Here is a 26,521-nt window from a genome sequence, read left to right on the forward strand (position 1 = left end):
ACTGTGGAGTGTTGTGAGCAAAAATTCTACTTTGTGAGCTGCAGGCATTATTTATTTATTTATTTATTTATTTATTTATTTATTTATTTATTTATTTATTTATTACATATGCATTAAAGTTGGGAGCTCCTGGCATTAAAGTTTGTGAGCTGCTACTGCATAAATTAGTTTGCTTTGGGGCCATTTTTCCTGAGCTGCAACAAAAATGTGTGAGCTAGAGGCTAAAAAATAGTGAGCTAGCTCACACTACCTCAGCTTAGAGGAAACATTGGTGGCAACTGGCTATTATGTGAGCATATTGTGGTACTTCTGCTGCAGGTATAAGCAGGGCTTTTTTTTGTAGAAAAAGCCCAGCAGGAATTTATTTGCATATTAGGCCACACCCCTGACATCACCATTGCTCTGCACAGGGCTTTTTAAATTAGAAAAATCCCAGCAGGAACTCATTTGCATATTAGGCCATATCCCTGATACCAAGCCAGCAGGAACAGCATTCCAGTGCGTTCCTGCTAAAAAAATTAGTCCTATGTGTAAGACATGCAGAACACAATTTTAATTAACTACAGGAAGTGAAAAAGAGCTCAAACTAGGGTTGCAACTCACTCCCCCGCTCCAGGCAGGAAAAAAAATATTAAAAATGGCCATTGACCAATGGTTTTTCCTGTAAACGATGACAAGACGCTCTAGGAATTGCCACAAGCTCTATGGTTTTGCCACAGAATTTGGAGGAATTCATAGAGAGCTATGATGTTATGTCCACGTTTTCCAGGAAGTGATATCATGGCACAGTACCTACTGTTGTGTGGATGCAGCCATAAACTAAGTATTACTGGTTCAGTGTTACACAGTAAGACCGATTTTGCACTCACCTTATGCCGCTCTCACATTCGTCTTCTCACAACGGCTTCCTTCTGATTTTACACTATCTGCTCCAAGGCTGCAGCAAGTGTCGCTGTTTTCACTCAGCTAATTGAAACCGCTAAAAACCAGTTTCTGTTTGCCGTGCGAAAACGCCAATGTTACTTGCAGCCCTGGGGAAGATAGTGTGAAATCGGAAGGAAGCCCCGCTGAGTAGAGGAATGTGACAGTGGCATAAGGTGAGTGGGAAATTGGTCTAAGTTTCTTGGTTAAGAGAAAAGAAGCCTGAAACTGATTTCCCCCAAGTCTTCTGTTATGCTGCCCACTATACAGAAAGCAACCATGGTGCAGAAATTATAGTGTTGAATTATCTTGGAGACCAAAGTTCAAATCCCGCCTTGGTCATGGAAACTTGATGGGTGACCTTGATGCAGTCACACACTCATAGCTTAACACTAGGTTACCATCTAGGAGAGAACACTGGAAGCCACCTCAGGATCCACTGGGGAGAAAAGTTGGGTGTAAATGAAGTAAATAAATAAATACCAGACTTTGCTTCTACAGACTTTGCTTCTACAGCTACACGTTGCTTCTATTCTCTTTCTAGTATATTCTTTTCCGCTAACCATTTTACAAGAATTTACTGTATTGTCCCCATATCTTGAGGTCACCCAGGTCTTATTCCTCTGGTGAGCCTTCTAATATGTGCCATGATTTTCTTTCATCTGGTCTTATTAAAATGTGTCAAATCTATTTTCATCTTTCCCTCTTTGAGAACTGGTATATCTGGCTGTTTATCAGAGTACTTCTAAGCAGTTCTATTCAGAATCCTACTCAGATCTATTCAGTTGGGCTCACTCCCAGGAAAATGTTCTTTCGGTTGCACTGGAATCCATTCTCTGCCTTGTGCATAGGAACCTGTCAGGGGATGAAAGTCTTGGAGAACCTGTATGAAGGTGGCCTTATAACTACAATCGATCACCACCTCCTCCTCTTCCACCACCACCATCGTCACCATGTTTGTAATGTTTCTTGAAGGTAGGCTTGTACTCAGGGTTGTAGACAGAAACAAAAAAGAAAAGAAAATGATGAATTTCTGAACAGAAACTCTACTGAGCAAAATTTGAAGCTTCCCTCTTGCCTAAGGAGATATCTTCCAACTTAAGAGGGTCTTCCACAAACAGAAGAGCCACTAAAATTACCAGTGCTAATTTAGTGTAGTGGTTAAGAGCATAGATTCTAACCAGGGAGAACCAGGTTTGATTCCCCACTCCTCCACATGCAGCCGCTGGGGAACCTTGGGTCAGTCACAGTTCTCTCAGTGCTGTCCTCCCAAGAGCAGTTCTCAAAAGAGCTCTCTCAGCCCACCTACCACAGGATGTTTGTTATAGGGAGGGGAAGGGAAAGGAGGTTGTAAACCACTCTGAGTGAAGAGCGGGGTATAAATTCAATCTCCTCCTCCTCCTCTTCCTCCAGTTTCCTTAGGCTGAGGGAACTTCTTCTAACCAAATATGGGATATACACCATAGATCATGTTGAAAAAATGGTGATAATAATCAATTGAGAACCAGGAGTAATTAATAACTTTGTAGATGGATTATAACACAACTGAACCTGAAGAACACTTTCCTTGGATTAAGGCCAATTGAATAGATCCGAGTAGGACTCTGAATGGATCTGCTTAGAAGTACTCTGCTAAACAGCCAGATAGTACACCCAATCTTAAAGAGAGAGAGATGAAAACAGAGTTGACACATTTCTCATGTCCTAGGACTTCTTCACAGTCCCCTGGTGTGGACTGTATTGTGGCTAAGACTTTGCTCAGCCAAGGTGCTTTCCACAGACTTTTAAATAAAGCAACAAAACAACTGGAGCATGTAAAATAGGAAGGAAATGGCAAAGGAGACAGAGGCGGCTTCCACCAGAGGATTTTTCCCATCATGGAATGCAGGAGGCCTGATTTAAATGGGAACATCCACACAACATCATGCTTGTTACTATGAGCATAACTCTTAGGTTTCCCAGGGCTTTCCCCTTGAAATCTGATCAAATGACAACTTCATTAGATCCAGTTCAAAGGAAGAACTGGGGACTGGCTGCAGGTGGAGTGCCCATGTGGACCCTTCACTGGCAGTCATTACCGGGCAGGGTGCAGAGTTAAGTTAAGTTTTCAGAATGGCTACACCAAGCTCCCCCTCCCCCCTTTTTGGCCCAGTAAAGAACTTTTCCCAGCTGAACAACACTGTAGCTTTGCAGCTTGGCTCAGCTGGGAAAGAGAAAGGGAGGAGAAGGGAGAGGCTGCTGGGCACCGCGGAGGGTTATGTGAGCTCTGTTGCACCAGTGCTATGGTGGGGGGGGGAGGGGGGAGCATTAAGCTGTGCTGGATGGGGCACATGGATGCCATTCCCATGCCACTTGCAGCTGCTATCTGGCACAGGGCTTTTTTTGTAGCAGGAACTCCTTTGCATATTAGGCCACCCCACCCCCCAGTGTAGCCAAGAGCTTACAGGGCTCTAATAGAGGCCTACTGTAAGCTTCAGGAGGAATGGCTACATCAGGGGTGTGTGGCTGAATATGCAAAGGAGTCTCTGCTACAATAAAAGCCCTGGGCAGGAGCATGTTTTTGCACAAATATATACATGCGGAAGCCAGAGAGAGCTACTGTTTTGCCCTATTTAAAAACAACAACAACACAGGGATTGAATTTTTGACATTACAGGTGTTAGGGAGGTGTATATATAGACAGCCCCTTTCCCACCTGCAGTTATTCCTTTCTCTTCCCATTCAAATTAGGCCACAGTGAACTATTCCAACAACAGGTTCCCTTTAGAGAATCAGAGCTTGTTTTCAGATTAATTTCTGGTTATATATAATCTTTAAATGTGCCAACTAATCCTCCTTATGGGGCAATATCCCTTCATTCACAAGGCGCAGGATATTCTACCTCTTCTTCTGTAGCAGAGTCTGTAGATGAATCCAGTGTAATATGGTATCATTCGGCACACGTATTTGCTTTAGTAACAATGAACATTGTTTAATAACTATTTACAGTGAAGCAAATATTAATCTGAGAGAGAAAACATATTCTGTGTGGTAAAAGGCAGCAATTACTTCAACTGACAGAAATGAATGTTCACTCACAGCAGGGAGGGGCTAGTAATAACAGGAGTCAGGAGATAAACATCTCACAATGTATCAGCCCCTTTCCCACCTGCAGTTATTCCTTTTTCTTCCCATTCAAATTAGGCCATAGTGAACTATTCCAAAAACAGGTTCCCTTTAGAGAATCAGAGCTTGTTTTCAGATTAATTTCTGGTTAACTATCATTGCAAGAGTGTCATTTTTCAAGTTCTCCAGAATCCTTTATCAGGCTGAATGCTACAAAAGTAGATGCAAGTTTTTGCCAGTAATATTTCATTGACTTTATTTTTATTTGACTTTTATTTGACTTTATTACACTCTGTTTTGGGTCATTTAGGTTGCCCATAAAGCCTTCCTTACCGTTTGTATGTTATAACATTTCAAAGTTGGGCCAGACCCTGCCCAAACACAGCCAACTTGTAGTGACAGTGCTGGGAAAGTCCAGTCCTAGCTTAGCAAGGGAAGATTCAGACCCCAGGGTGAAGGAGTTGGCCATCCCTGGATTTCGTTACCCCTTATTTCTTTTAAGCATCTGGCTGCTCCCAAAATTATGGGAGTGGATGGAAAGTGCCATCAAGTCCAGCCAACTTGCGGTGACCCAGTTTTTATCCCCACAGGAACCCAAAGCGGCTTCCATCATTCTTCTCTCTTCCATTTTCTCCTCAGAACAGTCCTCTGAAGTAGATTAGGCTGAGCTGGAACGCCCAGGAATGGCATCGTGACTGGCTTGGTGTCAGGGGTGTGTGACCTAATATGCAAATGAGTTCCTGCTGGGCTTTTTCTACAAAAAGCCCTGTGTGAAGCAGTGATAATGTCAGAAAGTGTGACTGGCCCAAGGTCACCCAGCAAGTTTCCATAGCATGAGTGGGGATTTGAACCCAGGACTCCTAGATACTATTCTGATGCTCTTAACCACTATGCCACACTGGCTTGAATTGCATGTATATCTATCTGATCTCTAATTTTGTTTGAGGTGGCCTGCAATCAAATGTAAAACAATGGAAAGAAGCCAGGCTGCCTGCTTAGTTGCTCTTATGGACCATCTCCAGTAAAGCCGTTGTCATTAGCTTCCAAGGGAGAGAAGCCTGCCCAGGGTTTTTGCATTTGCTACTTGTGACCGAGGGCCCGGTTTCATTCTCCACCACTGGAGGGGAGCCTGTCCTTTTCCAGCAAGTGCTTAATGCATTTTCTTTTTCCCAACTTGGCAGTATTGTCCCCCCAAACAATTAAGGAAGTGTTTCTGGATGGGCAATTGCATGAGATAAAAGCAAGAGTGGAGAGCCGTTCCCCGTGGGAGACATAGAACAAAGTGGCCAGGTAGATGACATGCCAGAGCAACGAAGACATTATGTTTTCGTTTTGCAGCAGGCCTCTTTCTGCTAGGGAAATGATGATTGCAAAGGAGGGGTGAGGGGACAACAATGCTCATGTCCTGTTTTCTACCCAGAGTTATATAGGTCCAATTAGAGTCAAGGGATGCCAGACACTGTACTTTCTCTACTGTGAGAGACTCTCCAAGACCTTGGCTGGGCCTTTTAGATGAGAGAGACACCCCCCCACAAACACTGATCAGAATTCAGGGGGACAAGGTCAATTCTACTTCCATTTAACAACCACTAGGAAACTGTATTCCTAGGTTTGCACAGGTGTAATCCTGGCTCAGAGGGTTCTATCCTGGAAGATCTTCCCATCCAAAGGAAAGGACCCACAAGGTGTAGCTAAAAAGCCAAGATACTACACAAATCACTAGAATAATAAAACTAGCCTATAAATAAGGTTTGAGATGGGCATCACCTTTTCTGTCCCACCCCCACTATTTCTTTTTTCCCTTTTCTGAATGCCCCAATAGCCTCTCCCCTTTTCTGGCTTCTTTCTGTCCTTCACGCACACACAAAATCTTTGAATTTTCCTTCTTCCATCACCCGGCAGCCTCTACCCAGGAAAACTCTGGCCCAGTTGCATGGTTCCAGCCATTGATATGGGCTGAGTGGTGCCAGCTAGACCGGCCACAGAACCTTCAAGGACTTGCGTAGGGCACCTCACTTTCTCCATATGCCTTTCCCTCACACTATTTTCTCTTCCCTCCCCTTCTGGCAGCCCCTATATTCTCTTCCCTTTCCCTGTTTCCCTGTCTCCTCCCTACCCACCAACCAACATTTTTATTTGTTCCCAGTCTTCAGCTACATTTATTATTTACTTAGTTCATTTAAACCCCACCTTTCTCCCCAATTGAAGAAGAAAATGATATTGGATTTATACCCCACCCTTCACTCTAAATCTCAGAATGGTTTAGAATCTTCTCTACCTTCCTCTCCTACAACAGACACTCTGTGAAGAAGGTGGAGGGGGGCTGAGAGAGCTCTCACAGCAGCTGCCCTTTCAAGGACAGCTCTGCAAGAGCGATGGCTAACCCAAGGCCATTCCAGGAGCCACAGGTGGAGGAGGGAGGAATCAAACCCAGTTTTCCCAGATAAGAGTCCACGCACTTAACCACTACGCAAAACTGGCTCTTGAGACTGAAAGCAGCTTACATCTGCCTCTCCTCCATGTTATCCTCACAACCTCACCTCTGAGGTAGGTTAGGCTGACAGTGTGTGACTGGCATAAAGTCACCAAGTAAGTTTCCATACCAGAATGGAGATTCAAGCCTGGGTCTCCCAGAACCTGGAACTCTAATAACCACACTTGCTTTTGTGGGGTGGCTCCTACTAAACAGTAGCAAGCAGCCAGTCCTGGCTAAGACCTGGAAGCAGGGTTGCCAGCTCTAAGTTTGAAATTTCTGAAGATTTGGGGGTGGTGCCTGGGGAGGCTAGAGTTTGAGGGAATAAGGAGTCCTCAGTTGGGAATGTGATTCCATAGACTCGACCCTCCAGAGCTGCCATTTCCTTGTCTGGAGAACTGATCTCAATAATCTGGAAATCGAGTGTAATTCGAGAAGACCTCCAGGTGGTTGTTGGTGGGTTGGTGCAGAGGAGTCCTCCTTCAAAGAATGAACTCTTTGCCTACCCTTGCCTTTTATTGACAGACACCAAGGCTCAAACTCCAGCAATACTGTTACAGTTACTGCTCAGGCTATATATTTCTTAAAGCTACTGGCCTTGCTCATATCATTTTGGGTTTTTTTTTAACCCCCAGTGTTTTTTTGGGGGGAGGGGTTTATATTTTTCTGCAAACCTAGGGATTCCCTCCCCCCAAAAGTTTGCAGAAAGAATGAGAGTCCAAGGAGGCCAAAGCTGGCAGCAAGGACAAGTATCTGGGCACTGTGATCCCTATAGGATTGGGTTTGTTAACATGTTTACTAGCCTGAGGCCTTATTGAATCTCAGAGAAGACTGAGGCCCTTTCTGCATATGGTTTCACCTCTGATCTCTCCACAAATTTCCATTGCTTCTTTGGTGTAGTGGTTAAGTGTGCAGACACTTATCTGGGAGAACCGGGTTTGATTTCCCACTCCTCCACTTGCAGCTTCTGGAATGGCCTTGGGTCAGCCACAGCTCTTGTAGGAGTTGTCCTCAAAAGGGCAGCTGCTGTAAGAGCTCTCTCAGCCCCACTCACCTCAGAGGGTGTCTGTTGTGGGGGAAGAAGATAAAGGAGATCGTAAACTGCTCTGAGACTCTGATTCAGAGAGAAGGACGGGGTATAAATCTGTGGTGGTCTTCTGTGCTCATTTCCTTCTCCTGTCAGATTAACATCTGTTTTCAAGCATTCAACAGACACTCCACTTTCCCTCCTCTGCGTGTCCACCATTTTCAAGAGTGGTTTTTCAGAGGAGTATTTCCCTTTTCTCCTCAAATTCAGACCGTAATAGCATGTATGTACTCTCCCCCCCAACACTGGGTCGTTTAACTCCATCCATACCTGTCCTTCTAAACCCTCCTTTCTCTCACATTTGTTAAACGATCAAGATTAGGTGTAACTTTGATTTTCACTGACTCACCACTCATTCACGCCTAATTACTTTCCCACTCTATGCAGTCCTGCACACTCACTCTCAAGTTATCAAGGGGAGGGACGGTGGCTCAGTGGTAGAGCATCTGCTTGGGAAGCAGAAGGTCCCAGGTTCAATCCCTGGCATCTCCAAAAAAGGGTCCAGGCAAATAGGTGTGAAAAACCTCAGCTTGAGACCCTGGAGAGCCGCTGCCAGTCTGAGAAGACAAGACTGACTTTGATGGACCAAGGGTCTGATTCAGTATAAGGCAGCTTCATATGTTCATATCTGTGGGGGGTGGGGTTGGAATGAGTGGTGGGCTATGGAGAGGGTGGAAAGAAGGAAAAGACAGCATTGGTGGTGTGCTGAGGGAAAGGAAGAGTGAGGGAGCATGAAAGGGGTTTTAAAGAAAAACATTTTGCTGTTAAAAATGCTCATGAGGACCTGATTGGACACATGCTTCAATGGTACCAGGCAGTTTGGTTCCCTCTAGGCTGGGGGTGGCCAAACTTGCTTAATGTAAGAGCCACAAAGAATAAACATCAGATGTTTGAGAACCGCAAGACAGGAACAAATAACACACACATGTTTTTATTAAAACTCTTAATACTGGACTTGATGGCACAGCCACCTTATGTGCTCATTCCCCCCCCCCCTTAGCTCTTGAGCTCTCTTTCCCCACTCTAGGAGTCTAGGTGATCTCTGTGGTGGTAGAGAAGAGCTTGCAAGCTTGTCTAATGGGGGAATGGGTGGAATATAAATAAACTAATAATAATATTTCCTCCTCTTTCCCCATTACACACATGATGGAAACAGTTGCTTACCTATGGCTTGCTGAGGCCCTGATGCTATGCACACTTACTCAAGAGTAAGCCTCAACCTCTGGGAGCCACACAATATGTATGAAAGAGCCGCATGTGGCTCCCAAGTCAGGGTTTGGCCACCCACGCTCTAGGCCTTTTGGAGTTCTGAAACTGTGTGTGTGTGTGTGGGGGGGGGGGGGGTTGTTCCAGCACTTGAAAAGTTGTAGGGGAAAACAAGATTGCCTGGTGGCACTGCTGTGCAGACTCAGGATCAGGCTATTGCAACAATTTTCAAAAGACTAAGTTTGCCTCTAAAATGGCATGTGGCAGCTGTAATGTACACTTTGGTCCTGAAATACCTGAAGATCTGTGACTGGGGCTCTCCCCAATGTCTTTTTAGCAGCATGAATTTACAGGTAGATGGAGACCTACTCTGGTTTGGAGCCACATGCAGATGAGGGATGGGTGGAATCACATGCCTACCTCTCTGTGTTTTCACTAAATGAACCTGGCTTGCCTACTGGGTTGCAGCCCACTTCTCTAAGATGCAAGAAGTTTCAGAGGCCCTGCTTACCTGGGTTGTTTTTGTGAGGGTTGCCAACCTCCAGGTGTCCCCTAGAGGTCTCTCACTATTATGGTTGATCTCCAGATGACAGAGATCAATTCTCCTAGAGAAAATGGCTGCTTTGGAAGGTAGACTCTGTGGCATTATACCCTGATGTGGTCCCTCCTCAAACACCCCCCTAAAATCTCCAGATATTTCCCAGCCCAGAGCTGGCAACCCTAGTTTTTGTTTAGAAAAGTGAGCACATGATTTGTTTGCGCTCTGATACGGCAGGAGGTCCACTGTCTGTCCCACCTTCTTCCTCCTATTTTATAAACTCAGCCCTAGTAAATTACCTTGTTTTACTAGGAATGTCTGCTGCGAGATTCAAATGTCATTATACCTTGTTACACTCACTGATTGTTTAATGTTCTGGTATTTTGTAGTTTGCTTTCTGATTGACTGAAAGGGTTTATTTGGTTTTTTTCCCCAAAAAAACATACTTGAAATCCACCTTGGGTCCCAGTGAGAGAGAGCAGATTATAAATGAAAACAAAATATCTCCCAGGAGATGCTTCAGCCAATTTAGAGAAGCATCTGTCTGCTTCTCGTTCTTCTTCACCCAGATTCAAATCTTCTCTTTCTTTTCACAGACTCATAGGCCTTTACCCCACCATTCAAAGGAGAAGTTGTCCAAGGGCCAAAGGATGCTTAGACAAAGCCATTTTCTCATTGTTATGTATGTGGACCAAAGTGAAGACTGATATGGGTGTTCCTACCGGGCTCATTGGAGCCAGAAGGACTGAGCTTGGGGACTTGGGAACAATGGGCAGCAGGATCCAAATCCCTGCTGCCCTGCTCCAATCACGAGTCCCCTGCTGGTTTGAATGTTGCAATAACGTGCTTGTGCAGGAACCCTGAGTTGTATATAGCTAATAATTAAAACCACTGAGGAAATATGCTCAGTGGTTAAGAAGCATTGCTGGTCTTTTTGTCATAGGTTCCCCACAGCCGTACCATTTTAAGACACTCCCCATCATTCATAGCAATAAGGGTCTGTACTTACATTGGCCCTTTAAAGGAGGGGAAAGGGCAAAAGCTAGGCACATTTTTTTTCCCTTTCAAAGTTCTATGACAGTGTGGGGGAGTGTGAACCATGGAAGGGTGGAAGGATTAAACCCCTTGTTCTCTCACCACATAACCCTAGTCTGATTCATGACCATCATTTCCTTTTGAAGAGTCTGATGGAGAGCCTAGTCATGGTCTAGTTTGACCCTGCAGGCAGTTTCATCTGTTCCTTTGATGCCAGTGTGGATACTGTAGAAGCAACAACTGGAAGAGATCCAAAACCATCTTCGACTGGAGCCACTTCCAGTTATTTTTGTTGGCTTGGATTGCCAAGTCCTTCCTAGCCACCAGCATACAGTGGGCTGGTTGCCAGCTCCAAGATGGGAAACTCCTGGAGATTTGGGGATGAAGCCTAGAGAGGACAGGCATCTCAGTGGGGTACAATGCCATAGACTCCATCCTCCAAAGCATCCATTTTCTCCAGGGGAACTGATCTCCGTAGACTGAAGCAAAGTGGAAGGGCTTCAAGCCCCACTTGTGAATCTCCTGATTGCACTTGAGGGGTTTTTTTGCCACTGTGTGACACAGAGTGTTGGACTGGATGGGCCATTGGCCTGATCCAACATGGCTTCTCTTATGTTCTTATGTAGGTGAGCTGTAATTCCAGAGGTCTCCAGGCCGCACATGAAGGCTGGCATCCCAAATGATGCAGAGGGAACTATATAGGCTCTTGGCCAAGAGACTAACCAGAGGGCCCTCCTGGTCCCATTTTTCCCCTTCCCTTGTGAGAAAGACCGCTATGCCCCTAAGGATGTGTAAGTGTTTTTTCTTGTCTCACTGCACAGCCAGCCTCAGAACATCTGAGATCAGGGGAAGAGGTTTATAGGGAAAATCTGTTACTTTGGAAAAGCATTTTTCATTCATTAGGCTTAGGAAATCTATGCTTGTAGCTTGCATTCCATGCTCAGGCTATTAGGGTGCACTGGAGATCAAAGCAGAAGTATATCCGCTATCAAGAACAGTGATAGGGAAGGATCAATGGTGGGATACTTGGTCACATCTCTGAATCCTGGCAAATGTCCAGCTCCACCTATGGCTTGTGCTGGCTATGGCTTCTTCTACACACGCTCCTAGCACTTAAAACCTCACTTTTCAAAGTCTTCTGTGTTTGTACAGAGATCTAGTACAGAACCAGCTTGATATATTATCAGGTCTTTCTTCTACTTTACAGATTATACAAAAGCAATTTAATCTCAACACTGGGAACATATTTTTCATGGATGCTGCTTTAGAACTTTTGCATACTTTACACAGAAAAGAGTGGCTGGTAAATAAAAACCCATCTATTTCTAATTGCTGATAAGCAAAGTCATGAAGCTTCATGCATTTGTCTACCAAGATGAGTATTAGGGTTGTCAGACCCCCTGGTGGAGGGAGGTCCCCTGCTGCCAGACCCTGATCAGCTGGCTGGTAGAGGGACTTAACAGTTGAAAGAGGAAGGCCAAGGCCATGTTAGTAGCATCATCACACTGGTGATGCTCTGATATTTGGGTAAAAACTCTATGGTAGAAGCCAGTTTTACCATAGAGTTTTTGCCCAAATACCAGAACATCACCCAGAAGTTGCTGGTTTGATGACATCACTTTTTGTGTGTCACCAACAATGGGGCCTAGGGCTTCCTCTTTCTCCAGGTAAGTTCTCCCCTTCCCCTGCTGGTTGCGTGAAAGGTCCTGACAACCCTAATTGAGTACTGTCTGTTCTGATTGGCAGAGGCTATTGATTCTCAGATGGAGGTATTTCATATCACCTCGTACTGGTCCTTTTCACTGGAGATGATGAGGATTGAACTGGAGACCTTCTGTATTTAAAAAATTCGCAGTACCACCTGAACTGTAGAAATGTGCAAATACCCACCTGTTTGGTTCACAACTTGTTCTCCAATTGCTAACAAGGACCTGGTTTTTCAGCTATCAGCTCCATAGTTCATTGTTCTGTTCATCTGTGTTTGACAGACTGCTTTGTTGATTTCCTTCACTGTATTCTCTTCTGCCCTCTCACCTGCATGTCCCAGGTTAGCCCAATCTCATCAGAATTTGGAAGCCAAGCAGTGTTGGCTCCAGTTAGTACTAGGATGGGAGACCACCAGGGAAGTTCAGAGTCACTATGCAGAGGCAGGCAGTAGCAAGCCACCTCTGTCTTTTGCCTTTAAAAACCTATGTCAGCTGTGAATTGATGACCCTTTCCACCCTCCTTCTTTCCTAACCATGCTTGTACAGCTGAATTGGCTTTTTGCACCTGTGTGTCCTGGCACAGCCTGATCAAGTTCTATTACCCACCATCCTTCCAATGTAACTGTTCCATTCCTCAGGCAATTAGTTAAAAATCACCCACAAATCATATCAATCCATCATAAATAATTGCTGCATTCCAATAAAAATCTGCCATTCAGTGTTCATCAAAACAGTCCTCAATAACGCCGATTCCATTTGAAATAGCAGCATCTTTGTGCATATATAGTTTTGCAAAAGCCCAATGCTAATGAGTTTGGCAGGTGCTTGCAGTTGTTCAAAACAAACCAGCCAGGCTTGCTTCTGACTGAAACTTCTGAACACAGTAAATTTGACAGCTGAATGTGTTTGTGGGGAAATCTGCAGCACCCTTGCTGGGCCCATCCCCATCCCTATGCATGAGAATATCTTTTCACTAATGAACTTCACTAACTAACAAAAAATAGTTCTGTGCTTCATACAGTGAGTTAAATCAACCTCAACAATGGTTCCCAGACTTTTATTGCTTTATATTAGTATAATATAGTGGGTTCTATGCAATGATGAGGTGAGGAGGTAGTGAACATAGATCTTTTATTGAATACAGCATAGTATAGTGCTGCCTTAAAAGACTGAAGACTGTGCCCACAGGGCCAACTATATATACACACAAAGTTCCTGCACTAGCATGCTATTGGACCATTCAAACCAGCAAGGGGCTTGTGATTGGAGCAGGTCAGTAGGAATTTGGATCCTACTCCCTATTGTTCCTGAGCCCCCAAGCTCAGTCCTACAGGCTCCAATGAGTCAGGCAAGAACTCCATATCATAGATACAATTCTAGTCACATATACAACAGTTAGTATGATCTTCCTTACTCTGTAGGGATTAAAGAGTATCACCAGGCCCATTTGGGATCCCCAGTTCCCTGAACTTGTTTGGTCATCTTTGAACTGTTTCAGTGCAATGAGCAACATGGTGGCCACTGACAGACAGCTGGCTCAAGGTGGCATCAAGCTGCCCCAGAAGTAAGCTGGCTGGAAATAGAGCACCCAGGAGTGTCCTGGTGGTGCTTGGAAGAGGGATGGGCCATGGGCGCCTCAGGGAGCATCTGGAGTGCTCACACGCCCCATCTGTGGCTCCCTGGGTGCTCTCTGGGCGCTTTCCAGCCATCCAAACGGCCAGGGAGGTCCCTTGGAGGTAACCCAGTGAAAAGGCTTTGAAAGTGGTGCCTTTTCAAGCCTGCTCCTGGAAAGCCAGGGGCAACTCGGGGGTGGGATGGGGATGGCAGACAGATGTGCACATGTAGGCACACTTTTTTAAGGTGCTCGCCTGCTGTCCCCAGGGTGGCTTAAACTGCCCATCTGTTATCAGCTGCTGTGTAGCTCAGTAGACGTGGAGAATGTTATGACCTCATGTTGACTGGTGCTAATTCAGATAGACTAGATAGAAGGAAGTTTGATTTGTTTGAAATTTGGTCTTGGAGGAGAGTTTTATGGATTCCACAGACCACCAAAAAGATAAATAAGTGAGCTGTAGATCAAATCAAGTCTGAACTCTCCCTAGAAGCTAAAATGACTATATGGAGGCTATTGTACTTTGGTCGCATTAGAAGAAGACAAGAGTCACTGAAAAAGAAAATAATGCTAGGAAAAGTTGAAGGCAACAGGAAAAGAGATGAACATATGAAGCTGCCTTATACTGAAGCAGACCCTTGGTCCATCAAAGTCAGTATTGTCTACTCAGACTGGCAGCGGCTCTCCAGGGTCTCAAGCTGAGATTTTTCATGCCTATTTGCCTGGACCCTTTTTTGGAGATGCCAGGGATTGAACCTGGGACCTTCTGCTTCCCAAGCAGATGCTCCACCACTGAGCCACCATCCCTCCCCGAAAGATGGATTAATGATAGGATGTTTTTGAAGGTCATTAATTCACTGGGTCACCATAATTCAGAAATGACTTGGCAGCACTTAACACAGAGACACATGGCCAACATGGACTGAAGCAACCATAGTTCCTTATTAGTGAGTAGGGAATACTTCCTGTCTGGAAGAACTTTCCCTCTCTTTTACACCAGGGCATGATCTGTGCTTCCAGGAGCAATGCTCAGAAGTATCCTAGCATTACAGTAAAGTGACATTTGATGAAGGGGGTTAACAAGAGGAGGAGTTAGAAGGCACTTAGTATCTTGGAGACCAGGCAGTGGATCCAAAGTTTGGTTTCCATATCAATAGAACAGGCCCCCCCAGCTCTGTCCATAGCCCACTGTAGCCCACAGTCTGTGGGCTGCAGCAGGCACAAACTTATAAGAAGCTCCCTTATAGTGAATCAGACCCTCGGGCCATCAAGGCCAGTATAGCTTACTCAGTCTCGCTGTGGATGTCTAGGGTCTCAGGCAGAGGTCTTTCACATCACCTCTTGTCTGTTCCTTTTAACTGGAGGTGCTGGGGATTGAACCTGGGACCTTCTGCATGCCGAACAGATGCTCTGCCAGTAAACCACAGCCACAGCCCTTCTCCAAATAGGGTGAAGCAGAAAATTTCCATTCTGCAGATGGAAGTGAATGGAAAATGTAGCCTGGATCCATCATGAGCCAGGTATGAACACATGAAGCTGCCTTATACTGAATTAGACCCTTGGCCCATCAAAGTCAATATTGTCAACTCAGACCGGCAGTGGCTTTCCATGGTCTCAGGCTGAGGTCTTCAACATCACCTCCTACCTGATCCTTTTAATCAGAGATGCCAAGGATTGAACCTGGAGCCTTCTGCAAGCCAAGCAGATGCTCTGCCATGAACCACAGCCCTTTTTCATGGTATGACACAGCACTGCAAAACCCAGAGCTATGGGGTGTTGAGGATACAGTGGTTGTTATCAGACTGCTTTGAGGATCTACTCCCTGCTTCCTGCACCTGCAGCACACTGGAAAACCCACAAGACACCACGCATCAGAGTGAAACCAATGCACAAAAGTGCTCTGCAGAAATTTGAATGAAGATATACCCTTAGCTTGGACAACAGAGAACAATTGTTCCACCACGGTGATTATTGCTGCTACTACTGCAGCCTTGCCAATTAAATATACGAAAAGTTACTGGATTGCAAAACTTTCTAGTACTGTGCCTAAGCTATATAAACATAGGCACAGATACATACATAGGAAAGGTGGGGAGGAGAAAAACCTTGGAAATGCCTCTCTTCCTGGAAGAGGTGAGGGCCCTGCGGGACCTTGTACAGTTCCGCAGGGCCTGTAAGACGACCCTCTTCCGGCTAGCCTATACCTAGCTTGAGAATTTTAATGTAACTTGCCGGATTTCTTTTATATACAGTTGAAATATTTATTAATATTTATTGATAACCATGGTTTTATCTGTTTTTATCTGTTTTAAATGTTGATCCCTTTATATGTTTAAATACTGTAATTTTGTTGGATCTATCACTGGAAGCCGCCCTGAGCCACTTGTGGGAAGGGCGGGATATAAATCCCAAATAAATAAATAAATAAATAAATTCTGTAGGTAATTCTTACTCTATGTATATTACTATACAACGTAAGCTAACTTGGAAGTCAGTCTCATTGACTGCAGTGTGACCCAATGACATTTGAATAAGAGTCGAATGGGAGTATGAGACAAGATTGCAGGGCACTTTCAACACTTGGAAAGAGTCTCTGTGGCAAGCATCAGAACCTTAAATTCTTCAATTTAAATTGCCCCTCTGAAACTGCAATTTGTTCCATAGAAGGTGGGTGGGAAGGAGATGGATACATGTGCTCCCACCCCACCCCATGGTGCTCATTACAGCTTCGTCCAGCCATTTCAATCCCTGCAAAGCAATGGGAAGAAATTACTCACACCCACCGTTCTCCTTCCCTGATCTCCAAAGCAGCCAACAGGGCTCTGAAAATTAGTTTAACAAAAATATGTGTGAGATCCTTCTCACCAGTCTCTTGCATAACACTTACCTTGACATCAAGAATCTGTCCTCTGTTCTGTGTCTCCTGTAAGGCTACTGTACTTGGATTGTGGCAACCTACTTTTTGTACTGTATTATTATTCACAGCAACAGTCCAAATTTTTCAGAACCTTGGATCCATCTTTATCCAGCAACATAATAATTGCTGTTAATGTTTTTACAGTATATTTTTTATCTTTCTCCTCTTTCTCTCATTTATTTATTTATCTAGTTGTTTTGTAGTCCACCTTTCTCATGATGAGACCCAAGGAGAATCACAACTCAAAACAGTACAATTAGAACATGGTAACACCAAAAAAACAGTGATTACCCCATAGCAATTCTAAACAAAATCAGAGAACATTGTGCTCAAATATAGTATAATACTGATATTGCAAGATAAGTGAGCATTTATTTATTTGTTTTTGTTTCTATCCTGCCCTGTCCCAAAATGGGTTCAGGGCAGCTAACAGCAGTTGAATATAAACAATAGCAAAGCCTGTGTTAAAACCAAGTTAAAAGAATCAACGGGAAGTACACAAACAGTAAACAGGATGGCAATAAACCTGAATAAGACTCAGGATACACCTTAATGACTCCTGTGGGATAACAAGTTGATTCTGGAAAGTAATTTTTTGGGAAATAGTTCTGTGGGGCGGTGAAAGACTATATTGCATACAATATTCTAAACCATGGGGAGGGGGGCGGAGAGAGAGAACTGTCCACCTATTTTTGTCCCACTTTTTTTCAAAGGAGTCATAAGTGGCTCTCCATCTCTCCATTTTATTCCCACAAACACCCTATAGAGTAGATTAGGTTGAGAGAGAGAGCAACTGTATTAAGAACAGCCAGTGAGCTTGGTGAGTGGGGATTTGAGCCTTGGCTAGGGTTGCCACCTTCCAGGTGACACCTGGAGATCTCCCGCTATTTCAATTGATCTCCAGAAGACCGAGATCAGTTCCCCTGGAGAAAATGGTTGCTTTGGGGGATGGATGGCATTCTACCCTAATGAGGTCCTTCCCACCCTCCCAATCCTTCCCAAGCTCCACCCCAAAATCTCCAGGTATTTCCCAATGCAGAGCCGGCAACCATAGCCCCTGGCCTCTCCCATTCAGCACTCCAATCACTACATTGCAGTGGCATCTCAAAGATGGTACAGCTGCCAACACAACCCATATTTGTTTGGGGCATGACTCCATGACTCCTGATCCAAAGCTGGTCCAGTGGTCACCACACAAACATGCTCACTGGTAGGGTCAGCCCCCAACATACAGGCATTTCTTCTTCAATTCCCATACATTATTGCTGTTACCAAGTGAACATTTATTAGCAGTTGGATGATCTGCACCTGTGATGCGCCTTCAGCCCCAATGAGATCAGTTTTTGAATCACTCACTGTTCTCACCAGTGTTTCCTCTAAGCTGTTAGTGTGAGCTAGCTCACAGAGTTTTAGCCTCCAGCTCACACATTTTTGTCTTAGCTCAGGAAGGATGACCCCAGAGCACACTAATTTATGCTGTAGGTCACAACTTTAATGCCAGTAGCTCACAACTTTAATGCCAGTAGCTCACAAAGTAGAATTTTTGCTCATAAGATTCTGCAGTTTAGAGGGAACATTGTTCTCACTATTGTAAAAACCAGCTACATGTACACAAATCCAGTGTGTCAGCAACAAGGATGAATTGACATTGGACCATTTAACTTGTTACTGTATTCCTTAGTCAGAGCTGCATTTACAGAGCTGTGAAGAGCAAAAAAGTTTTGAAAGTGAAGAAAAAGAAGAAACTGAGAACTCACCTCATAAATTCATTTGTAATTAAGTGGGGACTTCAGAAAGCGTGTCACAAACTTCAGAAGTCGCCTGTCACTTTAGGATTTCAAAGAGAAGCAGTAGCACATACCTTTCCAGCAAATCCTTCAGTAGTTTGTGGAGAAGGCAAGCCAGCAACGTCCTCAGGGAACTTCCAGGCTGCGGTTCGCCTTGTGAGTGATTCCAATTCATGTTTTGCTGGTGGTTTGTGAAGCAGCCCCTCCCACTGCTGATGATGCTAGCACACACTTCCACACCCATGGCTTGCAATGTCCCCTCAGAAGCTGCTTTTGGCATGAAGTCACTGGCGTGAGACTAACAGCTGGGAAGGAGTCAGAAATCATGGCTATGTTAATATTTCTAGAAAGGAAAATTTATAGTGTTTTGAGTCTTGATGTAAATGCTCAGCAGAGAACTGAATCTGTTGTGATTTTTTAATTTTTTATTTACAATCAGTATAGAATAAACTTGTCCTTTGTATATGCAGGCATTCTGCTACTTTGAAGGGGGCACACCTGGCCTTTGCTCCCCCCCCCCCCCGGATTCTTTTTTGAGGGAGGAATTGAACTTTCTCATGGAATTTTTCCTCAGTGGGAACTTAAAACTTGACTGCTTGCTTTATAAAGAGCAGGGCTTTTTTTTTTTTTTTAGCAGGAACGCACAGGAATGCAGTTCCAGCTGGCTTGGTGTCAGGAGGTGTGGCCTAATATGCAAATAAGTTCCTGCTGGGCTTTTTCTCCTAAAAATGCCCTGCTAAAGAGAACCAGCCTCTTGTAGTGGTTTAGAGTGCCAGACTAGGATTTGGGAGATGTAAAGTCTAATCTCTGCAGCCATGGAAGCTTGCTGGGTGGGCCAGACACACACCCTCAGCCTAATTTACCTTTACAGGGCTGTTGAGAGGTTAAAAAAGAACAGAAGAATGATGTAAGCCACTTTTTGTTCCCCATCAAGGAGAAAAGTGGGGTATAAATGAAGTAATTAAATAGATAAAATCCTAATCTCTGTATGTGGGAGTCTTATTGAAATCAATAGGTCTTAGTTATTTATGATTAGGTCTGTACTGAGTGTTCACAGGCAAACAGTACTGGCACAAAAGGAAGATTCTTCCCTAAAAATTTTAAATGTTTTTCCCTAAAAATATCAAAATACCTTTTATGGTGCTTTGTCAGCAGCTGTTTTGGTGCCACTTTATTTTTAAAAAGCTGCTGCTGCTTGCTAGGAATAGGTCTCCAGTCCTAACCAATCAGGGTCGTACAGCCAGTTTGATGTCATTATGATGCAATGCTGCCAATGGGATTTGCTCTGAAGACTTTCCCTCCTATTCACAGTTCCCTCCTGAAGACCACTAAAGGTGTGTGTGGAGGGCACATAAGGTATGGAAGTATTCAAATAAAGCATCTGTCCTTTTTTGTCGCAGCTTTAGCCTCTCAGGAGCCAGAGGCTGTTGTTCAGCTATGTGTGTGAGCACCAGGTATACAAAGCCCTCTTCAAGAAGGCACTATGTGTAGGGATCAACTGTTCAGGGGAGTTGGAGGAGGAGAACTAATGAAATCTATAGGCTTGGAGTTGAGTAGGTCTACATAGGATTGCACTATTTATCTCCATGCCACTCTCCCAAACAGATGTGACTGCTGTCATATGATGAAATCTATTGCCTTTTGCACAGGCCTTCCACCTAGCTGGATTGGGGCCATCATCTTATATGCAAAATACTGGACATGACAATAAGATCTGTGGTCTTTCTGCAAGACCCAGCACCTTTATTATTGGTATATAGAATATTGGCCCATTATGGCAAATAACAGTCATCGCTTTGTTGTAAGTTTTCATTTACAATACAGTACAATAACCTCTCTGTTGCTCAGCTGCACATATGTATTGTCCATAACCTTTCTTTCTGAATACAAGAGGTTAAAACTTTTAGAAATGTAAATGATCCTCCCCAAACATGCACATTCTTCCATTTGCTCTGTCTGCCCACTTAGCCTCCAGGTATAAATCTCTTGTATTTGGTAGCAATTCCATTTTCTGCCAGGAAGTTATGCAGCTATGCAGCCTTAAAAAAATAAATAAATCTGTTTCTCTGATTACAGCTCCTGTCCTTTCTCTGCATTCCACAGGTAAAAAATTATGGCTTGCCTTCATAGTACCTTCAACCAGCATTTCCAAAAGTCCCATTAATATTGGTCTTTCTGGCAGCACAACGCTAGGTGTTACAGTTTATTAACTGTGGGAACACACATTGGAAGGCAACGCCAGTCATTTGTCACTTATTGATAGAGCTATTAGAGTTTTTCTGAGGACAGGAGCAGGGTCCCTGACATCAGAAGTTATCTCTCAGATGGAGAGCCAAATGCTGGTCACTAACTCTTGCCAATAAATAATCCTGAAGAATTACTAACACGCCTTCCAATGTCCATCAGGCGAAAACTCATTTTGTATGAGATATTAACCCACAGTCAAAATTGTGTCTATTCTGCGCTTATGCAATAAATCTGATTTTTTGGGGGTGCAAAAAGTTGTGTTTTGTGATTAGTATACAACTTGCAAAATGAATACATTTGCACAGAGTTTTCTATAATTTACGGTATGGATGGGGCTAAACAGTTATACATAGCCACGTGGCTACTAAAATCTCCAAACATAAGGGCATAGCTCCGTGGCAAACAGACCACTGTGCTGCTCCCAATAATTACTTTGAGCACCCCAGTGAACATCCTGGTGCCCACACCCTAGGCATAAACTGTTCCATTGTGTGCCCATGGGGATGACTGGCATTGTCATCATGTTTATTAATCTGAATAAGGTTGCCAAGTCTGACTCAGGAAATATCTGAAGACTTTGGGGGTGGAATGAGGAGGAAAGTTGTGACAAGCGTGATTGAACTCTGAAGGGAGTTCTGGCCATCACATTTAAAGGGACTGCACTCCTTTTAAATGTCTTTCCTTCATTGGGAATATGGAAGATGGGGGCACCTTCTTTTGGGGCTCATAGAATTGGACCCCTTGGTCCAATCTTTTTGAAACTTGGTGGGGGGGGGGGGTTGTAGAAGAGGCACCAGATGCAACGCTGAAAAATTGGTGCCTTGACCTCAAGAAACAGTCCCCCTCCCCAACCTCAGATACCTACAGATCGATTCTCCATTATACCCTATGGGAACTAGGGTTGCCAAGTCCAATTCAAGAAATATCTGGGGACTTTGGGAGTGCAGCCAGGAGACAGGGTGTGACAAGCATCATTGAACTCCAAAGGGAGTTCTGGCCATCACATTTGAAGGGACCACACACCTTTTAAATGCCTTCCTTTCATAGGAAATAATGAAGGATAGGGGCACCTTCTTTTGGGGCCCATAGAATTGGACCCCCTGGTCCAATCTTTTTGAAACTTGGGGGATATTTTGGGGAGAGGCTCTGGATGCTCTACTGAAAATTTGGTGCCTCTACCCCAAAAAACAGCCCCCCCCCAGCCCCACGTACCCATGGATCAATTTTCCAGAAGTTTTTCCAGTCCAACTAATTTACCTTTTAACATGTAATATAAATATTACAGTAATATTAATATAAATATTACAGTAATATTAACATAAATATTACAGGAAAAACTTCTAGGAAAGAAATGCCTTCTTTTTGACCCAGGTTTATTAGCAATAGAATAATTAACAGGCATTCTCACATTCTGACATGTTACTGTTCTATGGTTTCCCACGCTAATACAACCCAGATCAAAGGTTTTTTGAATTTGTTAATTTTACTATTTTGCTATTGGTTTTTAACTTTGTACCACTTGGCATTCCAAACCCCACCAGCTATATGTGGCTCTGCTTACTGTACCTCATTCCTCGTCTGAAGAAGTGTGCATGCACACGAAAGCTTACGTCCTGAATAAAACTAAGTTGGTCTTAAAGGTGCAATTGACTCCTATTTTGTCCTAATGGGGACTGGTCTTCATAGGGTATAATGGAGTCCCTAGCGGACATTCAGTTTGTCCATACCAAGGGACCCCTGCCTCCAACTGGGACTGATAGCCCTAAATCTTAAAAATGTATATGCTGCATCTTCAGACACCATCTCTCCTGGGCTGAGTGGGGCAATTGAGAAGGTATAGTAATCACTGTTGTCCTTCAGGGAGCCAAATAGACACCAATGTTACCAGCCTGCATCTGCATCTTATTTAGATTCAGCTCTGATTTACAGAAAGAGGAAGTAGAGAAGGTGCTCCCAGTTTATAGCAAACGGCTTTAACCACTTGTGAGGATAGAACAGAGAAGAGAATGAAGTAAATTGCTCTCAGTTCCTGTTATGTATGAGGCCTCCCCACCAGGGGTGCCATTTGACCCCTTTTGGCAGACAACCCCCCACTGAAGCATCTCCTTTTCCCAGCTGGTGCTCAAATGAGTGGCAGGAGAAAAAGAGGGGGGGGGGATTGACTCCACTTCTGGATTAAATCTGGAAGTGACACCATAGATACGCTAGGATTTTTGCCAATCTCTATGGCAGGGGTGGCCAACGGTAGCTCTCCAGATGTTTTTTGCCTACAACTCCCATCAGCCCTAGCCAGCATGGCCAATGGCTGGGGCTGATGGGAGTTGTAGGCAAAAAACATCTGGAGAGCTACCATTGGTCACCCCTGCTCTATGAACATAAGAACATAAGAGAAGCCATGTTGGATCAGGCCAACGGCCCATCCAGTCCAACACTCTGTGTCACACAGTGGTCAAAAATTTTATATACACACATACACTGTGGCTAATAGCCATTGATGGACCTCTGCTCCATATTTTTATCTAAACCCCTCTTGAAGGTGGCTATACTTGTGGCCACCACCACCTCCTGTGGCAGTGAATTCCACATGTTAATCACCCTTTGGGTGAAGAAGTACTTCCTTTTATCTGTTTTAACCTGTCTGCTCAGCAATTTCATCGAATGCCCACGAGTTCTTGTATTGTGAGAAAGGGAGAAAAGTACTTCTTTCTCTACTTTCTCCATCCCATGCATTATCTTGTAAACCTCTATCATGTCACCCCGCAGTCGACGTTTCTCCAAGCTAAAGAGTCCCAAGCGTTTCAACCTTTCTTCATAGGGAAAGTGCTCCAGCTCTTTAATCATTCTAGTTGCACTTCTCTGGACTTTCTCCAATGCTATAATATCCTTTTTGAGGTGTGGCGACCAGAACTGCACTATGGTTTTAGCTGGAGGCAATGTCAATGTGTCAATGACATCCTTCCCCCATGCCCTGTCCATCCAAATTGTCCAGGGGTTCTATGCATATGCCTAGCAACCCTACCTCTCCTAATTGCCCCCCTTAGAAAAATCCTCAGACTTGACTACCAGAGACCTGGATTAAAAACTACCAGGAACATTTTGGACACTCTTCTCTTCCTCCTATCCTGGACCACAATACACCAGTCTCTTCTCTTCAGGACAGGCAACATATAATTTTTCTTTTCTATCTTTATTTCCCCTTAGACATTCCATTTCCACCCAAATTAGTCAACAACCAAGGGTAGCATTGCTAGGATTGTGTTATAACTTTGAAAGATTGCTTTATGGTTTTGTCTACCCTTGCATTTCATTTTTCTAGCATTGTTTCTCATTATGGGAATAAAGATCTTGAGATTCTTTCTGTGTTTGTCTTGTCCTTCTAAGGGTGTTGTGGTAGACAAGAATCCGTGTATACAATAGATAGCAATGGTCCCAGATAATTATCCTGGGGTATGGTTCCACAGGTAGAGAGAGTGCTCTAGATGTGATAGACCTGACAGAGGGACTGATTTAGGCAAATAGCCCTTGGAGGGAAAGCAGGATACAAATATGATTTAAAAAATGTAATTTAAAATATAGTAAGTGAAAAATAGTGAGGTGGAGTATACACTGGTTTAGTCCACCTCATTTCTTAGCCTAGGACATCTCTCCCAACTACAAAGTGTATTTTGGTTGTTTCCTTCAGAAAGTGTAGCTGAGGGAGCCCCTTTCCTCTCAGGCAGCAGCCAAGACCCCTCTGTTTTTAAAGGCAGAGAGACTGTAATTATACACCTGCATCAAGGTCAACTCCCACTAATGGTCTGCTCTAAAATGCTTTGAATGTCCTTACCCTGGAGGAAACAGTCCTCATTTCCTTCCTGATCCCTTTTACAAAATTGGCTACAGAAAAGTCAGGATATTGTGAATTTGGTGTGTGTGTCTCATTCTCTGTGTGTTTCTGTGTGTGTGTTGTTGTGGGCCCTGTGGGGAGAAACCGAGCCAGGTCCTCTTGAGCTGCTTCTGGCACTGTTTACTCTGCTTCTGTTGCCAGGAGAGACGACAGTGGGCAGAAATAACCTGAACATGAAGAGTTCCTGTGAAACCCTGCCAAAGCAGAAAGGCTGTTTCTGAATCCTGTAGAGACCCTTCAGGTGACTAGACTCTTTCCCCTGCTTCTTCTTGTGAGAGGATAATGCTCTCTTCCTCGCTTGTGGCTACCAGCCTGAGGGAATGATATGCTTACGTCAAGGGAAATGTCTGTTTTTCACTTAAAAGCTTTCCAGATTTTTTTTTTGAGATGAAAACTCAGGAACACTGAGAGGGATGACCTAGATTTATGAGGAATGTATGATGTATTGCCAAAGTCAAGGGGCCATAACCATCTGCTTAATTCTAAACGAAGTGTGCACCTGTGATGCATTTCCACATCTCTGTAGTGAGAACTGTGGGGTGCTCAACATAATATGCAAGCCATCACTTCAGTCTCTTTATATTTAACTATGAAGAATGGTTTTGAATTAATATGTAGTGCCTGGCTTTTGTTGATACTAGGAATGTAATACTCTTCATTAAGCTAGGCAAGTGTATTTATCTGTCAGTCTAGGGTCCTTTCTACACTAGACTTTAATCCTGGTCCAACTCTGTCCCAGAATTGACATTCTACCCCACCCTCAAGTTCACTCCTGTTTTTATCCCTGTTTATCCCCTCATTTCTACATTACACTCAGTTCAGCCCGGTTTTGCCCCACAATTATCCCGGGATATATGGATGCTGTTTTGTCCAGGGTTTTTCTGCAAGGTAAATGAACATGAGTCAAGTGCAAAGAAAATCCAGGTGGAGGTCCAAGTGTAGAAAGGGCCTAGAATATTTTGCTCTTGCCCCTCATTCAAAGAGCTCAGGATGGCATATGTGATTCTCCCATCCTCACTTTAGTAGCTTTTCTCTACCTTAAGGATTCTCAAAGTCACTTACAGGGTGTTTTTACATTCAGTTTGATCCAGAGTTTGAGAGTATTCAAATCGCCTGCCACTATTCCGCTTTAATTATTTTCCTTTTACATTTGTGGATTTGCTCTGCTCATTTTGCGTAGCCAAACTTCTATATTTCCTGTTGAAAGTGTTTCACTTTTGGGGGGTGGGTCTCTGATTAGAGGGCAGACAGAATACCAGTGCTTAGTTAAATGTATACAATTGCTTGGAAATCCTGCCAACACTGCAAAAACAATACAAATTTAAGTTACAAGATGAGGCAAGCAATGATATCTAAAAATTTCAAATGCTGTCAGCTCTTATGCAAATTACTGCACCTCGTGGCTTTTGGAGGAGTCTTTTAAAACGCCTGAAAACTTCTACAATACAAGTTTGAAATGCCTGTAGAGAAATGACCAGATCAAAACTAGTTTTGAGAAAAAGTTGCAGCAGCAGCACCAGAACTCATCTTACTGAAACAAATGTAGATGCTTCGGGCAGTTGTGAGAATGTTAGGAAATGTAAAAGGTGAGTTTCCAATGCGGTGATAGAGAGTCACAAACTGTCAGTGTAAAAACACCCACAATCTCCTTTCTCTTCCTCTCCCCACCACAAATACCTTGTGAGGCAGATGGGGCTGAGAGAGTTCTGAGAGAACTGTGACTGGCCCAAGGTCACCCAGCAGGCTTCTTGTGGAGGAGGAGTGGGGAATCAAACTGGTTCTCCAGATTAGAGTCTGCCACTGTTAACCATTATACCACACTGGCTCTCTTTTATCATTACAAATACCTTCTGAGATGGGTTCTGGTGAAGGAATGTGATTGTGCAAGCTTATTTATTTTAAACCTTTATTGACCATCTTTCATCTTTTAGGCAGTTTACAACATAGGTAATAAAATAAAATATATTAAGACATTAAAAATAAAGTCATCATTATGGGATG

The 26,521-nt window shown here is 43.8% G+C and overlaps 1 protein-coding gene across 1 annotated transcript in view; it reads right to left on the reverse strand.

The window, feature by feature from the left end:
* BDKRB2 (bradykinin receptor B2) overlaps positions 1-18,660 on the reverse strand; it is a 38,382-nt gene extending 19,722 nt beyond the window's left edge. The window contains exon 1 of the mRNA XM_060262094.1: positions 18,462-18,660. Coding sequence (XP_060118077.1) covers positions 18,462-18,631 — 170 coding nt within the window. The 5' untranslated portion in view covers positions 18,632-18,660. The remainder of the gene's footprint in view (positions 1-18,461) is intronic.
* Between the last annotated feature and the right edge of the window lie 7,861 nt (positions 18,661-26,521).

Source organism: Heteronotia binoei, chromosome 21 (assembly GCF_032191835.1).
Source record: "Heteronotia binoei isolate CCM8104 ecotype False Entrance Well chromosome 21, APGP_CSIRO_Hbin_v1, whole genome shotgun sequence".
Classification (NCBI taxonomy): Eukaryota; Metazoa; Chordata; class Lepidosauria; order Squamata; family Gekkonidae; genus Heteronotia; species Heteronotia binoei.